General features: G+C 40.0%; 3 protein-coding genes across 13 annotated transcripts in view; all 3 read left to right on the top strand.

Annotated features, from left to right (window-relative positions):
• LOC124176603 (tensin-1) overlaps nt 1-2,516 on the top strand; it is a 99,800-nt gene extending 97,284 nt beyond the window's left edge. For all 11 annotated transcript variants that reach the window (XM_046558112.1, XM_046558111.1, XM_046558113.1 and 8 more), the window contains one exon: nt 542-2,516. In XM_046558112.1, the coding sequence (XP_046414068.1) occupies nt 542-704 (163 nt within the window). In that variant the 3' untranslated portion in view covers nt 705-2,516. The remainder of the gene's footprint in view (nt 1-541) is intronic.
• Nucleotides 2,517-4,083: 1,567 nt separating this feature from the next.
• LOC124175406 (carboxypeptidase A4-like) lies at nt 4,084-11,238 on the top strand. The gene is made up of 9 exons (XM_046555630.1): nt 4,084-4,634; nt 4,748-5,215; nt 5,880-5,979; nt 6,867-6,972; nt 7,334-7,495; nt 8,687-8,906; nt 9,094-9,324; nt 9,399-9,583; nt 9,666-11,238. The coding sequence occupies exons 1-9, from the start codon at nt 4,444-4,446 to the stop codon at nt 9,839-9,841; spliced, it is 1,839 nt and encodes a 612-aa protein (XP_046411586.1). The 5' UTR covers nt 4,084-4,443; the 3' UTR covers nt 9,842-11,238.
• A 1,336-nt stretch (nt 11,239-12,574) lies between these two features.
• Nucleotides 12,575-16,896, top strand: LOC124175624 (transmembrane protease serine 9-like). Its single transcript, XM_046556023.1, has 9 exons — nt 12,575-12,676; nt 12,799-13,126; nt 13,204-13,513; nt 13,606-13,763; nt 15,012-15,046; nt 15,202-15,333; nt 15,415-15,778; nt 16,188-16,506; nt 16,600-16,896. Exons 1-9 carry the CDS (start codon nt 12,622-12,624, stop codon nt 16,759-16,761), a joined length of 1,863 nt encoding a protein of 620 aa, XP_046411979.1. The 5' UTR covers nt 12,575-12,621; the 3' UTR covers nt 16,762-16,896.
• Nucleotides 16,897-16,929: the final 33 nt, after the last annotated feature.

The following is a 16,929-nucleotide window of genomic DNA, read 5'->3' as shown; positions in this document are numbered from 1 at the left end:
TTCGAGCCAAAATTATTAAACTTGAGTTCATCGAAATACAGCCTGTATAATAACTAGCTTTTTTTTTCTTTTCTTCTCTGTTTCGTCGATTCGTTTTTTCACTAGTAACACCAGTCTCATCGAGTTTGTCCGGTTGCAGAGTGACCTGGTATTATGAATAATACCGAGCATATGGCGCGTCGGGTAGCTAATACAGTACAGCAAAGTCGTTTGTTCCACTTAATACGAACGGGATCACTATTCGGTATGCCGATGACCATTAACGATTTATTCGAAAGAACTCAATAATAACATAAATTATACGTATGCAACGCTGTAGCAAACGTTAGGTTTCACAGCAAGGTAAATAAACGAAGTAAAAAAGTTGCAAAGAAAGTTGAAAACTGCAAAAAAAAAAAACCATCGACATAGTAAATTAGAGAAACTAGTTCTATTCGCAATCCCGCAAATTACACGACTATCTTTTATGCTAATAACACATACAGCGTACACATATTTAAAGCAACGCAAACGATTTATGGGCAATAATTATGATTTGCAGTCGGTGTTTCGGGTTCGTGGCTCGAAAAACGGCCCACAAATCAGACAACCAGTGTCACGTATTCGCCGAGCTTGAACCGGAACAACAGCCCGCAACAGCGATAGTCAACTTCGTGAATAAAGTGATGATGGGTAATGCTCAGGTGAAAGCAAACATCGTTTAAAATATTTCTACACAAGTACATGAAATGCAATAGCTGTGACGGAATCCTGTGGGCGTTGAGATGTGTTGAGTGATCAAAACCTGGTACGAATTTACAATTAGTAAGAAGCAATCGGCTATTCGGCGAAACAGGAAAGAACTAAGATGTTGTAACGGTATATATAGTATGCGCTATGTATTACATAGATTGTTATCGTCGAAATAATTATATTACTACCGAGTTATTATTGTTATCGTCATCTTCATTATTATTTCACTTCAATCAGAGGCCTTTTCTTATGAATAGGGATAGGATATCGTACCTATATAGAATTTACGTATCGCACACTGTAAAACAGTGCTATGACAGATGGTGAAACGACGAAGAGCACGCATGCGGATAGAAGTAAATCAAATGCGAGAAAGATCAGCAAAGGAATTATATCAACTTTGTCTCCTGTTAACGTTGTAAGATTAATAATCAAATGATATGAGGTAGGTGCGCGTGAATAAATTATCCACGGATTAGGATAGTCGAGAAAAATGCTGAAAAGGAGATAGCAAAAAAAATGCAACGCGCGCCGAGGAGAAATAGATAAAAACAATGAAATCGCGATGAAACCTCAATTGCTTAGGTGAACTTCGTCGGCTTCGTTGATTTAATTATGTTGTACAATTGCCAGTACTGAAACTGGTTAGCCTTAATAAGTTAAATCGAACGTCAAAAATATTGAAAATAAATATTACATCATATACGTAGACATTATAGCTATAGAGTTGTAGACGTTAAGAGTATCGTGTAATTAATTGAATGGTAATTAACCGATCCTTACGTCATGTTAGCGTTAGTATAACGGTGGCGATATAATATTCAGCATCATATGGTAGAGTTTAACAAGTGATGCCTAAACTGAAAAAGTATAAAAATAAACTGCAGAATCGAAACAGAGGTCGTAAAATATAACGATACAATTTACTTTCAAATAAATATCGATCCTTAGACCACCTAGGAAATGCATGTTGCGAACGAAGAAATACGATCAGATTGAATAATATACACAAAATTATATACTTATACAACTAAAATTTATACATAGAGATATTATTTAGCAGTCCGTATAAAAAGTAGATATACACATATACATAATTAAATCAATGTAAATATACTATAAAAATGATAAAATATATATAAATATATATCTAATTATATCTATAATAGATTCTTCAGAAGTTATCCTTACATGGATTATATATCTTAATGTATGTGTAATAAATCAGATCTAACATAAACAAATACTACATACTGGCAAACCTTAGTAGTAATTAACGATATTACGATATAATTTATCAGATACTTGAAAAATAAACAATGTAATATCATCACACTAGAGGAGGGACACGGGGTATTGTATTGTAGTCTGTAGTTCTTGCCACGACAGATATTTGATGTACGAAGCGATAATGATTACGTATAACTGTGATTATCGCCACGAATATTGCCATTATTTTCGAAAAAAAACATGATACGGACAATACTTTGTATCCACGTCGAATGTTTGATAATGGTACACGAATGATGCATACGCAGTCAATTACTATACATCTGAATACCTTATACATATAATAAGGACAATATTATATATATAATAAATTTTTTCTCTTTTTTTTTTTATTTGTTTCAAGCCATTCGTGATGTATAGCGTAAAAGTTAATCACCCAGAGGTTAATGCGTTGGTACACAATTTAAAAAGGAATAAAACGAAATGGGATTAGAAAAACATCTAAACAAAACCGCGAAAGAAAATAAACGTTATTTGTAAGCCCAAAGGTATAATCTTGTTATTATTATTATTCAGTCGTGACCGAATATTACGAAAAACCGGTACGCAATTAACGATTTCTTTTTGCTCGTCCCGAGTGGGTCAAACTTGACAAATTGGACGTTACGTGCCTGTCAAAATTTCAGTTGATTATTTGTGTCAACACGATTCGCTTATCTTTAGTTTAGCGATGCCGATCAAAGATGGATGTATCGGGTGTTTCGGTCTAAATACACACATTATTACGATTATTGTACGCATACGGAAATCGTTTCTCTTTCGAAGTAAAATTCAACAGACTAATAGTCAATAGTCATTATGATATTACGTCTATTGTTAATATATTAATTGCAATTTTAATGTAACGAATATCAAACTAACGTGATGCATGTTGTTGATACATTACGCTGCACGTAATTATACAATTTTATTAAGATGCATATGCATCTGTATAAAACATACCAGCGTAATATATTTGTCGTAGTAGTGCGTATACCTAATTATTGCATTTCAGATACTACAATACTATTGAAACATAGTTAAGGATAAATAAATGACACATTTAACAGCTTAATTATTAAATCAATCTGCGACGATGAAATTATTCGAATCACGCCAATTCTCCGGGCACGGTAAGAAAATTTTTCATCTTATTAATATTTTATGTATTACTTTAGAAAATTTAACGAAGTAATTAATACGAATCCTTACTGTTTGAAATTGAGTCTTGCGAGCTAATTGCTTAGGGTTAACCGAAGCTTAGAGTTGCGGAACTTTGGCTCGGTTCGCGCACTGTGTCATTCCGTTACCGAAATCTGTTTACGTCTTGATGTACTCGAGATAAGCAATAACAGTCGTGGTAATATTCCGGAATAACGGAAAACTGTACTGACCTACTACGCCCATGACGTATGTACAGTGAGTCACACATTGCCCAACCGCAGTGCCGATAGAGTTTGTAGGATCAAGTTCAAAATAAGGAAATCATTATACGCGTTTGAGAAATGAAAAGATACGAGCGATGTGGTATCCACTGATAACGTTGCTTTTACTCAAGCTTCGACACCTGTCATCGTTCAAAGTGAAAAAATTAAAGTATTGAAATAGTGAAGTAATTATATGCTGCACCGATTGAGCCAACAACAATTTACTTTTCTCTCCTTTCGACTCGCTTGAAGTCCGAGAGCAAAAATTGTGTTTAAAATTCTAAGCTTATGACGGAGTCTATGTACTTTGAAACCTTCTTCGAAACACTATTCATCGAAATTTTCATTCAGTTTCAAGTTTGATATCCAAACCTATATTAAAACGTTAAATATTTTCTGTAACAAATTACAAGTAAATGCAATTTAAAATTTTCGCCTCTAGTAATGGTAAAATTGATTTACACTTTTTCAAACCGGTAAATCAAGTTCACCGACTGTTACATTAATTGTTATTGTAAATTTACCATACTCATTCCGTAATTGACTCAAATTTGTAAAAAACTTGACACACTTATCGTTAACGATCGCAGAGTCATTCATTCAACTGACACAAGCCCGATGAAAAATTGATCGACAACATGAATCGGAATTAGGAACTCCAGCCATTGGCTACCCGATCTCCACTTCCCTGCACATGACTGCATTCCCTGTAAACTTGCAGTACGTACACACACGCTTACCTCATATATGCGAATACGTATACCCTCACCTGTAGTTGTAGGACCGGTAATGCGACAAGTGATCGCATACATGCAGTTGAGAGTTTAGTTTTGAAGCGCCAGGAGTTTCATTGGACAGTGAAACGAACGCGGAGAGTAGCTTCAGACAGTAAGCGAGGAACCGCCGTAGAGTTTGGATGCAAAGTTCGTTACCGTTTCTCTTGATCCGCGAGTTGATTTATTTATTGTTATATTTGTTACTTTTTATCGAAGAGTGAATATCAGTGCGCAACGGTATGATTCTGCATTCGGGAAGTTTGTTCGCGGTAACTTTTGCCACGATATGCAGTTCGTTGCCATCAGCGATTCTAGTCAGCGGAAATCCCGCGATTATCGAGGGTACGAATTATCGGGATTTCGGTGGTGTCGGTGACGAAATACCGCGTGACAGTTATCCGGAAATCGAGGATCCGGCATCGTCCTCTAGGTCAGTCGCTGGGTGATATTTTGCACCTCGATTAAAGCCGTCTGACGGCAATTAACGAGACGAAACAAGTAAAACAAAAAAAAAAAAAAAAACACCAACATTTTCACACGCAGGTACGAAAATTCAAGGGAGAAGTTTTTTCCGCCCCGAAGACGCAGGATCGAGATCGACGAGTTCGAAGGAAATTATTCCGAGCTTCAAGTAGTGCCGAGTAGTGCAAACTGGCGGGATGGATCCTACGAATCAGCATTTGAAGATGACGAGGAGGATCCGTTCGAACCGACCGATCTCCTGCCGAAAAACGGTACCGACAATTGGCTCTCGAAATTTCGGGGCTTCACGTTGTCCGGATTCGTCGAGACGATATTCACCCTGGTGGCCAGCGGGATCAGCTCCATAGTGAACAACATCGTCGGCGGTGAATCGAAGAGCAGCAAACCTCGGCCGAACCGAGTAACCTACAAGGGTCATCAGCTGCTCAGGATAACGCCGACGACCGACAGCCAAGTCGCCGAACTCCAAGAGATGATGGAGTCGGGCGATGACGGGCTAAAGTTCTGGACGCTGCCGGCGAAAAACAGGTCACGATCGACTTCAATCTCAAACGCCCCAAACGCCTTTTGCCTTCATTATTACATTTCGCCAAGGTCCCCCGATCGAGATTCAAAGTATTGCATATATACCTGTTTCTTTTTCCCCGGCGGCGTCGCCGATCATGCCACCTTCCCAAACGCGCTAAATAAGAACGAGTAACGGATCTTGCCGAGTTTTTATCATTTTGTTTGATCGGATAAAATTCCGCTTCGTACAGTCCGTACCACCAGACTCCTGCAATGGCAGCGATACTCTCGGGTTTTGTATCTACCCATTTCGGAGAACAACTATGACCACGCATTGATGGTCCATCCTCGGTACCGGGATGTCGGTTCGATAAACTGCCGTAAATAGCTCGGTGCTGTGCTTAGATATTACACAGGATTTAGATTAAAAAAAAAAAATAATAATAATTAAAACAGTACCTAACAGATGTGATCTTGGCCGTTAAGACGTTGCATAAATTATACGATTCATCTCGTAGATTGAATTCTCTATCTTGAAAGTACCAACAGTGATAACCAACCGTCACGGTTCTCGGGAAGAAGGAAAAATAAAACAAAAAAAAACTGTTACCACTGAGAGATAGGAATCAAATTATGGAGACATCCTTTTTTTCACTTATTTATCCATTTTCTCTCTCACATTCAGGTCCACAGATGTCGTTGTCGCTCCGGACATGCTCAGTGAATTAAAGGATTCGCTGAGGGAACAGAAGTTCGGGTTTAAAGTGTTGATAAACGATTTACAGGTGAGGATAAAATAGCGCAATGACAAACATTCAGGCTTATTCAGTTTACTTTTTTCTTTCTATTCGGATGCAATTTCGATGCATTTTTTATCCGTGTTGATATAAGCACGTGGGGCGGGACACACGTGATTTAGCCTCGATTTATATATATTTACTCCAGATTCCTGTGTTGCGAGTTAATTAATGATGAATGGAACGGGGAGTGTCGGAGGTTCACAGGAACGAGTAACTAACTGTATATCGCAAGGTAGCGCAGGAATCGATATGTGAGAAATACAAGTACGAGCGTGAACATTGAGTTGCAGTTTGATTAATGACGCACATGAAATGCAACATTGTACGCCGGAACAGATGCGGTGAAGTATGATAGACGGGTCGAAGGGCGCGACAAAAAGTTAACTATGAAACAGCAATACGTCGTCCTGATGAGGATTTGTGCCATAATGTAAATGTTGCTGACCGGATTTTGCCTGGAATAATTTCAACGCTTTCTAGCTGATCCTACTTATGTTTTATAGCTATTATCTTTTTCTATCACGCGAATTATTGTACATATCGGAAATCATCCGTATCCTTGTAGACTTATGATCACAGCTATCGGGGAAAACTGTCCGTGAAGTGGCCTGACCGCTTTCAATATTTAAACAAATTCTCACGCTTCTGGTCTACAGGAACATGTTAAACTCCATGCAGCAAACAAGTCGACATCACGTAATATTCCTATTTCGTCATTGTGAAAAGTATCCATATCAAGAGATCGAAATTGAATTTTTTTCTGTAACTGGAATATTATTTCTTCGTTACGTATTATTGCAATCATGTCAATCTCGGATAGATAATATTATCCGACTAACATCGGGTTATTAATGTTTCTCATACTTGCGCAGAAAACGATCGCGTATCAAAATCCAAAAATGTCCAAGGAGCAACGAGAGGACTTGGTCACAAGTCAGGGTCACTCTATGACGTGGAAGCGATACCACAGATATGCAGGTACAACTCAGGAATTATACATTTGCAATACCACTAGGTGAACACTAAAGGATCCAGTACGAAACGACATTTGACAAAATAAAAATAATACGAGTTGACGGTCACTATAATTTTATTCTAAACACTTGAATTCGCTAAACAATATCGAAAAAATCTGTACGCTCTGTTAATCATCGGTAATCATTCACGATTCTTTCATAAAAAAAAAACACGCATCGTGTATTTTTAACGGATTACCTTATTGTCCAATTTCACTCGTACTGGTTTATAACGATGCATGGATGTATGTAGTTGCATATCGTTACTTAGAGCTTTGTTTAGGTGAATTTATTCTCTACATTTTTCACTTTTATTGATATAGATATAATCAGGTACTTAGAATATCTGGCGTTTACTTACCCCAGCCTCGTGGAGCTAGTAACCATCGGCCACAGCTACGAGGGACAACCCTTAAAACTAGCCAAAATTTCAACGGGTCTGACTAAGGACGGAGAGAGTAAGCCGGTGGTATGGATCGATGGTGGTGAGTGAAACTATAATAGCAAAGCCGATCGATCAGCGGTACAATTTCATGCGTTCGTTTCTTTTCTCGACATTTTAATTCACCGTCAATTCAGTCCAGCAAATGTTATCTTATAGAATCTCTTCTGTAATGGATTATTCAGCCCAAGGCATTTTTCTTCCGTGTAACTGTTCACACGAATTTGAATTTAACCGCGCGGTTGTAAATTGTGTTAATAAAAACCACTATACATAATTAGGAACAATGTTAGGCACCGAATATGAACACTGGCTGGATTTGAAAAGTGTAATGAATTATGTGTGAGTGTGCAGTGCGGATTAATTGGGCATCATAAATTCACAGAGAATAAATATGCGAACGCATAAATTACCAGTTATGAACATCCAGCAACGCAGATCGTGCCAGAAAAATCTTGGGCTTCAAAACTTTCTTCAAATCACATGTAATTATGAAGTAAACTTGTTCAGTCGTATCAAACGTTATACGAAGAAGTTATACTTGAATTTCCTACGTAACCCGACATCCAAATGCCAAAATGCCAAAACGTCATTCGCCCAGATATCGGGTTCACAGTTAGACTTGGCCTTTGAAACTCGCGTGCTACAACGTTTCCCATGTCTGTGTAAATTCTTTGACAAGGTGAGGTGGAGCCGTATAAAACATGCAATCTGCTGTTTCGCTAGGAACATCCACACAGTTACTTTGCGTGATCCAAAAGTGCCGTAAGGCACTTATGACGTTGAAACGAGTCAATCGCTTTCCAAATCTCTTCGTTCAGTAATCGCATATCGCAAGTTGGTTCCAAAATTCCCTCGGTTGAATTCACTGCGACAGTTTCTTTTCTTTTTCTACTCTAAATATATTCTCTCCCTGAAATCGTTATTACTCGACCTGTCATTGATCACAAAATAGAATTTGAGCTTTCTTTGGAAACTATAGTATACTACTACTATAGTACTTAGTGTCAGAAACGTTAACTTTCGCTTTGTGCCATAAAAATTTCCAAACTATTAATATTTCGACTCTTTAGGGACACTCGTTACAGTCGATGATTCTTGGACTTTAATTGAGAATCTCTGTTTTTTTTCTTTACCGAACTGAATTAATTTTCAGTCATTTCGTGGTAAGATTAAAAATGAGCGCGATAAGTTTCAACCAGCAATAATAAAGTTGTCCGTAATATTCCGGCAGGAATGCATGCGCGGGAATGGATAGGTCCAGCGGTGGCGACTTACATCCTGAATCAGTTGGTGGAAAAGAATTCGACCTATTCAAAATTGCTGGAAACATCCGACTGGATGATCCTGCCAGTCTCAAATCCGGACGGCTACGAATTCAGCCACACAGCTGATCGCCTGTGGCGCAAAACCAGGAGCAATCACGCAGACTTAGATTCCGACAACGAGGCCAGGTAACAAAATACCCCCCTCAACGTCGATCCAGCGTATCTTGATCGATGACACGCGGCGGATCTTTGCTCTGCTTTCACGTGTCGCGATCACGTAGACTCTCCGAGGCGTGGCGGATTCGCGAACAAATCTAGCACCCAGCCTCCGCGTATTATCCACGTTTGTAATTTGACCTGAAATCTTCATTAGATCAGGTCCGCTCGGCTTGTTCCACCTGGTATCTCATTACACCCGGTGGTTATTCAACCGGTGCGAAGGAGTCGATCCAAACCGAAATTTCGGCTACCATTGGGGCGAAGAAGACAGCGGAGCGGCCAGCACCGATCCCTGTCATGAAACCTACGCGGGACCAAAAGCGTTCTCGGAACCGGAAACGCGCGCCATAGCCGACTACATCCTGGCCAACCGGCAGAGCATAAGGTGAGGATATCTAGCCCGCTCGTTATCGATTCCCACAAGTATTCCACGTGACGTGAAACTTGCTTCTCGGTCAGGATGTACCTCACGCTGCACGCCTACTCCCAAATGTGGCTTGTCCCTTGGGGCTACACGAAAATACGCCCGCCAGATTTCGAGGAACTCGCCAACGTCGCGAGGAAGGCTACGAGCGCCATCCTCAAGGTGCACGGAACTCAGTACCAGGTTGGCGCCTCCCCTGAGCTCCTTTATCCTACCTCAGGTACGAGAAAGACTGGCTTTATCATTCACGGTCCTGTTTGCTTTCCATGCCTATCCAGTTATCAGGTCTTGTTGTCACTCAGGTGGCTCCGACGACTGGGCGAAGGGGGTAGCTGGAATAAAATACGCTTATACGGTGGAGTTGAGAGATCGTGGTATTTACGGTTTCCTTCTACCGGCCACACAGATTGTTCCAACAGCGCGAGAAACTTGGGCCGGTATTCGAGCGATAACTCGCCTCGTGACGTGCAACACTTGAAGAAAAAATTTTACGGGGAGGGAATATGTAAATTATAAGATAAGAGTTACGGAAATAACAGTAATTATGAGAACTGATAGGATATGAGCACTAAAACAAAATACCTCTGACTAACGACGGATCTCTGCACATCCTCGGTGATAGTTTTTCTTAGCTAATTGTTACATTCACCGTAATTCGGAGTATTTGAAAAAGGTAACTTTCACCTACCCTTGCAATCAAACGTGATATTCAGGTCAGAACATGGAATTTTGGCTGAGTTTTTACTGCCGAGATTTTCCCTCTCTTTTCATTGTGAAATCGGAGTAAAATTCAATATCTTTAACGCATCTCATATTCAAGCAGAAATATTGCAACCACAAATAATCGTGGAACATTCACATTAATACATCAAGATTACTGTTTGCGAGCCAGTTAAAAGTCCTCGGTAAAATTCAGTGAAAGATCATCTTATATACACGTAGTATTCATAGCAGTGATTATGCCATAAATCAAAAAATGCCTAGATTCGTACTTTTCTTTCTTACCTGATATAATTTAATTTCTTAATGTACTTTCACCATTAATTCTTGGCAATATCAAATGATACAACCTTTGCATAAATTGGCATTGATTTGGTTATATACAACGACTGGAATAACCGTGTTAGTTTATAGTGTTTCCGTGCTAAGATATTGTAGGTTGTTTGATATACAAAGACGCCTTAAGCTTAGTTTAAGGAGTGAATGCAAATTGCTCAAAGGCGTAGCTGTGACAGCAACTTATTTATTACTCGTTGTCTTTGGCCCGCCAACAACCATCCTTAATTTGTGTATACACTGGAGTAAAGGACAAAAGAGAAAAACCGTTGACCGCGAAACCCTGTTAATACGACGTCCACACGGCAGTATTTTGTATAGTTAATTGTCTGTGTCACTCTGTGGTGTCACTACGAATTATTCTCCGTATTCTGTGGAGGAGAAAATTGATTGGTATATTATACGTAGTTATACAAACCTGTGAACAGAATTGTATTCATTTATTTACTTATTTTATTTCAATGTTTAGTAATCTAGTTAAGTTGCTTAGATTAGCTCTTACAGTGACAAAATACATGTATGTCACTGTATGGCGTCACAATGAATTATTCTCCGTATTCTGTAGAGGAGAAAATCCATCGGTATATCGTACGTAATCATACAAATCCGCGAAAAGAATTGTATGTATATTTATTTATTTATTTAATTTCATTTCATTATTTTACTATTTATTTAACTTGCTTAGATCAGCTGTTATAGCGACATGATAAATGCAGATTAAATTACACTACTAGTTAATCGTTTGTATAGATTTCATAGTTGTCGAGCATGATTATTGAAGATTCCTATATTTTGCTAAAAGTATTTCTCTCCATTCTTCAATCTCCGTACGTTAATCTCATTAATAATAGAAAACCAGGGAGAGACGGTGTTAACCTTGTTGGAAGTAATATTTTATTACAGTTAGACATTTAGTGCTTATTCTAAGACATGTCTTCTGGTTTGGTCACAAAGCTTCGAGACTGTGCTCCATGGTTGTAGATAAATCTCAGATTTTTATCTCACGCTTCTTCCATTCTTCCGCTTGTTTCAAACGTTGGCATTTTTTCTCTTTGTAATAATTATAATTCATCATACCCTAGGCTATTGTTTAGAATCTTTATTGAGGACATTATTTATGTGAATATCTTTTTTAATTGAAATGTTCTGAACTTGTTCCCGAAAGCGTAATAGCTTCATATACCTACTGTAAAGACTTAATATTGAGGACTATTATTATAACGCCCAGATTATTTCGCGTACGTTTAAGATTGTTTGTAGAGCAGTCACGATTTCTCAGAACGTAAAGATTTACAGATCTGATACACTTCGATGTTACTATCATGAATTTTTCACAGTCGTCCTCCTTGCCAAAACACAAAACTTACGATTGATTATTTTCAAATACATCAATTTATATCTATTTTTATGAATTTCTATGTATTTTTTAACCGTAACTTTGAACCAGGCGGCTTGAATTTTATTGCTTTTAAGCTTTACGACAAAGTAGGAATCCAGCCGATGGACATTGCTTTTTGACTGACGAAAACAACTATCAAAGCCGCTGGTACGTAATAGTTGAATAGAAATAACAGTGAGTCGTCATAGTCCGTCTTCTTTCGCGTTTTGTCTCAAGGCGTTTTCAATCTGTCTTATCGATTTATCTGATTGCAGATTACGCCGTGAAGAATGAAGGATAAGATTGTAATACGAAATCAATTTTATCCAGAAAGAGATCGCCACTGATTGTTGTTTTTAGACTGTTTACGTATACACACTGTTCTCGATACAGTCGATAATCATCTTGCGGGCATCGCGCAATGATTGCTATTTGAGTTGATAAAAGAAACGAAAGTTGAATAAATCATCTCTGCGCCTCACCACTGTAGAAATTAATATCTAATGATTTCAAGGTAAGAATTTTTCTCAATATCGACGAAGATTTTATTACCAAATCAAACTTGAGCTCAACGGAGAGTGATCTTTGACAATGAGTATCTTGTGTGTGAAAATAATTCTTTCCTGATGCTGTACGAGAAACTGAAATAACGTTCGATGCGTATAACAGAAAAGTATAAATTCGGTTACAGCCAGCAATTGACAAATTGTGCAGCTGCTAGCGATAACACCGAATGCTCAATGATAGATTGAACAATACGATTTGATTAACTGAATCTGTATATAAAGGCCAATCAGATAGCAATCAACCTGCGCAATACGAGGATGAAGTTCTACGCTGTTGTTTCTCTGGTCATATTTGCGGCCCATCTAGTAACCCGTGAGTAACGATAATTGCTAAAAATGGAAGTCTACTCTCCCCCTCGGCCACTGTCTGACCTCTTTTCCTTTTCCAATTACCAATTATTCGCATGCACCCGCATCACCGGTTCACCACCGCAGCGGAACATTTGGGTCACTCAAGGGTCACTCGAAGCAAGGTAGGACTCATCAACTCGCGGATTACCGACGGTCAGAATGCTGTCGAGGGAGCTTATCCTTATCAAGTATCTATTTGGTGGGGATTTCCGCCGGAAATCAACTCCAGCCACATTTGCGGTGGCGCAATAATAAACAGAGAATGGATCGTAACCGCGGGTCATTGTCTCACTGACTTGCCAGAGTACGGAAGCCTGACAGTTTACGGTGGCAAATACCTAATCAACGTCAACGAGTCCACTCAGCAATCGTCGAGTGTCAAAGAGCAGATAGTACACCCTCTTTACCAAGGGTAAGACGTGTCCCACGCCTGAGTTTCGTACTCGGATTTTGTCTACTCGGTACAATTCTATGCTCTGATTATTCCAGAGGCGAAAATCCCAACGACATCGCCCTGCTAAGGCTCACCACTCCCTTCAACTTCACCTCCGTAATTTCCGCCATATCTCTACCTGCCCAAAACGCTACGCACACCGGAAATGCGGTCGTCACCGGATGGGGTTCCACATCTTTCAACGATACCATCGTACTGCCAACCGTTCTGCAGACCGCTACCGTCCCTATAATCACCAACAGCGCGTGCTACTCAGCTCTGTACAGTCTGATTGGCGTCACGCCGCTCGACGACACGAATATATGCACCGGATCTCCGAGCGGCTTGAACGTCACCTTCTGCGCGGTGAGTATCGCCAGCATAAGCAGAGCGTTTTGGTGACTGCCTACGTTTCAAACGAAATGACGGAGTCGTGTTTCTCATCCTCGCTAATTAAGGGCGACTCTGGCGGTCCTCTTGCCCAGTTGATAAGCGGCGTGTGGCAGCTCGTCGGCATTATTTCCTGGGGTATTTTTCCCTGCGGTGTTTCCGGAATGCCGTCTGTCTACGTTCGGGTTTCTAATTACACCGACTGGATCACCTCTGAAACCGCTTAGTACAGCCGTTAATTCGGTTAATTGGGTCGAATGTACTCGAAAGTGCGTTTCGGCAAAGGGACGTGAAGCTGGCATGAGATTGTATCGTGTAAACGTCAGTGAAATAAAGTACCACAATCACCGGTATATATGTTCCACCTCCTCTTTTGTGTTCCATACCATGTCTATCTTATCCATTAGACAGTTATTTTATCCGAAAGCGATAATTTAGTCATTGCGTTAATAAGCCTGATAAGCACGATTTGTTAAGGGATCAATTTTTGATAACAATATTGTTACCAATTGCCATTTTGATTTCTGATCATTTAAACCAGATTGTGTCTATAAAATACGTCTGGTAAGCGTAAATTATCCGCACTCGCGATGATCGACGTCTGTTATCATTCGATAACTTGCGATTGACTACCGAGATGTTAAACCACTGTTGATATCTCTGCGTCCCGTATGATCTACGTGAAAATGAAAAAGACCTTTAGCATCAGCAATTGGAAAAAAATAATTGTGTAGATTCATTAGAAGTATGAGAAATCCCTTGGAACCCAAGCAACGCCTGGATTTCTTTACTTATAACGCAAAGTTGCACGAAAACATAACAGAATCGATTCACGTATGACTGTATGCTGAATTTTACCATATTTGGACATATTTGCGTACAAAGAGTTCAAATGACGTTATGATACGTTAAGGGGACTAGAAAGAGTTTGACGGCTAAAATTGTGGGTAAAATTCAAATGCCGTTTAGAATCAATTGCGAAAATATACGCAATTTTTATTTTCGAGTTATTTGTGACACGTTTGTCGATGAAAATCAGTGATGTCCTTAAAATAATATTAATAGCTAATGGAAGTATGGAGCGTCGAAAATAAATGAAAAAATACGCACTACATTAGAACTTTGGAAGCGCAGTTGTCTTCAATTCTTAATATCTTCCTTGATTACTAATATTTTTCTAACAACTAAGGATGACTTTCGTCGGCTAAAATGTGACAAACAACTTAACAATAAGAAAAATTTCATTTGCTTTCAATTGATTACAAACGTTTTCCCATTTTCAGCCATCACAGCTTTCTCAGTGCCCCTGAGTTCAATTTTGTGAATTTTTCAGTTGTCTTTGCGCCAAAATATTCGTAAAAGAATGGTACTAATAGAAAAGGTCAAGGAGAACAAACGCTATTTGTTGAGATTTTAAACCTTCTTAAACCTCTGAAATAATCGTTTTACTTTTACTTTATTGCGCTCCTACCAGTCCGATACTTATATCAGAGAACGGGAAGTTGCTTGGTAAATATCAAAACGAAACATTGACAAATTTTAATCACAAAGAGATTTATCTGTATCAGGTGTGACTATCACCTTTGAATCTATAGTTTAGAGATAATGACGAATTTCTGTTAATTTGATCAACCCCCTATCTGCGAATGAGATTTTGGTGATAGGTTGCCGACACTTCTACACATGCCCGTATGAAATGGTATATAAAACGACGGTGAAACGTGGGAAGTTTGTCCAAAGCACGATGAAATTCGCCGCGATCGCTTGTTTGGCTGTCCTCGCGACTGTAGCTGCCGGTAAGTCTACGTCTGATAATTAACTCTGAACGTATTATAACAAAGTGGATTTCTGAAGTGAATGTTGTCAACGAATTGCAGTTGGTGAGGCCAACCCTACTTGGGCGCGGGCCTCCCCCGAGCACAACTTCCAGGGTGCTTATCCCGAGCTCCACCACCTCTACGGCAACAGCCGCATCGTAAACGGTCAGGATGCCGTCCAGGGTGCCTACCCCTATCAAGTGTCTCTCTGGTGGGGATGGAGCATCATCATTTCCGCCAGCCACAGCTGCGGTGGATCCCTCATCAGCGAGGAGTGGGTAGTCACCGCTGCTCACTGCTTCACCGAGCTCCCAAGCTTCGGTAGCACCACCGTCTATGCCGGAAAGCACCTCATCAACGTCGTCGAAAGCACTCAGCAGTCCAGTGCTGTCGGCCAGACCTTCATTCACCCGTCTTACACTGGGTAAGGATAAATCTTACAGGGAACCTACTCAAAGTGCAGGTACCTCACCGATTTCCTTCTTTTCGAATTTCCTTTATTCTGTGATATGTCGTAGTAAATGAAGAATCGTTAGACAAGTATTTTATTACGGGAAAATTCGGCTCTTCAAGAGTTGAATACGACCGCCAAAGTTTACTTTCAAAAATCAGTTTTACATTCAAAAAGAGTTTTTACGTCTTAAACGACTGAACTGGGACGTAAAACAAAGTGTCTAATTTTCTTTCATACGCTACGACACACCATGGTATGAAGAAAATCGGTGTGATAACACATACACTTCGGGTACTTTCCATGACGGATAGATCTGGGGTTGATGATTGACCTTACGAAAAACATCTTTCATCTAACGCATGCTATTTTTGAATTTCAGCGGTGTAGCACCTCACGACATCGCTTTAATCAAGCTCGCTAGCCCCTTCACCCTGAACGCCAATGTAGCCACGATCCGTCTGCCAGCTGCAGGAACCCTGCACGCCGGAGACGCGGTCCTCTCTGGATGGGGATCCGTTTCCCAGACCATACTTCCGTCGATGCCGAGCGTTTTGCAGACGGCCACCATCCCCATCGTTGACACCCAAGTGTGCTACGACGCCTTGTCCAGATTCGTAGCCAACCCTCCTCTGGTGCCAACCGCCATTGACAACGTCTGCACTGGACCCCTCGACAACTCGAGGATCTCCGCCTGCTCCGTAAGTAATCAATTCGATCATCCGCAACGTTTGATGCGCGTGGCCGCAGGGTTTCGTTGATTTCTTACTATGTAAATGATTCGCATTGATCAGGGTGACTCCGGTGGTCCATTGGCTCAATTGGTCTCCGGATCATGGGAACTCGTCGGTATTGTATCCTGGGGACTTTCGCCATGCGGAACTGTCGGCGCACCGTCTGTATTCGTCCGTGCATCTGCCTACATTGACTGGATCGATGGAATAATAAGCAACTGAACAATTACGGTTAGCTGAGATCAGGAAATACGTAATTTTTCGATGAAAGACCTATCGCTTTTCTTTAACGGTGATTTGTTACACTTAACTCGGTGAAAATACAGAGCTGTTTGAATACAACTCGTAAAGGACTAACATATGCCTACTCGTGTTTGTTTTTTGTACCTT

The sequence above is a fragment of the Neodiprion fabricii genome, chromosome 2 (assembly GCF_021155785.1).
Source record: "Neodiprion fabricii isolate iyNeoFabr1 chromosome 2, iyNeoFabr1.1, whole genome shotgun sequence".
NCBI lineage: Eukaryota > Metazoa > Arthropoda > Insecta > Hymenoptera > Diprionidae > Neodiprion > Neodiprion fabricii.
Note: the sequence above shows the minus strand (reverse complement) of the source record. Positions and strands in the feature narration are given on the sequence as shown.

Coding starts and splice junctions, on each gene's coding strand:
- LOC124175624 (XM_046556023.1), top strand. CDS start 12,622: ATGAAGTTCTACGCTGTTGTTTCTCTGGTCATATTTGCGGCCCATCTA. Junction 15,047..15,201: donor AGAGAACGGGAAGTTGCTTG/GTAAATATCAAA, acceptor TTTTGGTGATAG/GTTGCCGACACTTCTACACA. Junction 15,334..15,414: donor CCTCGCGACTGTAGCTGCCG/GTAAGTCTACGT, acceptor AACGAATTGCAG/TTGGTGAGGCCAACCCTACT.
- LOC124175406 (XM_046555630.1), top strand. CDS start 4,444: ATGATTCTGCATTCGGGAAGTTTGTTCGCGGTAACTTTTGCCACGATA. Junction 7,496..8,686: donor GGTGGTATGGATCGATGGTG/GTGAGTGAAACT, acceptor ATATTCCGGCAG/GAATGCATGCGCGGGAATGG. Junction 9,325..9,398: donor GCCAACCGGCAGAGCATAAG/GTGAGGATATCT, acceptor CTTCTCGGTCAG/GATGTACCTCACGCTGCACG.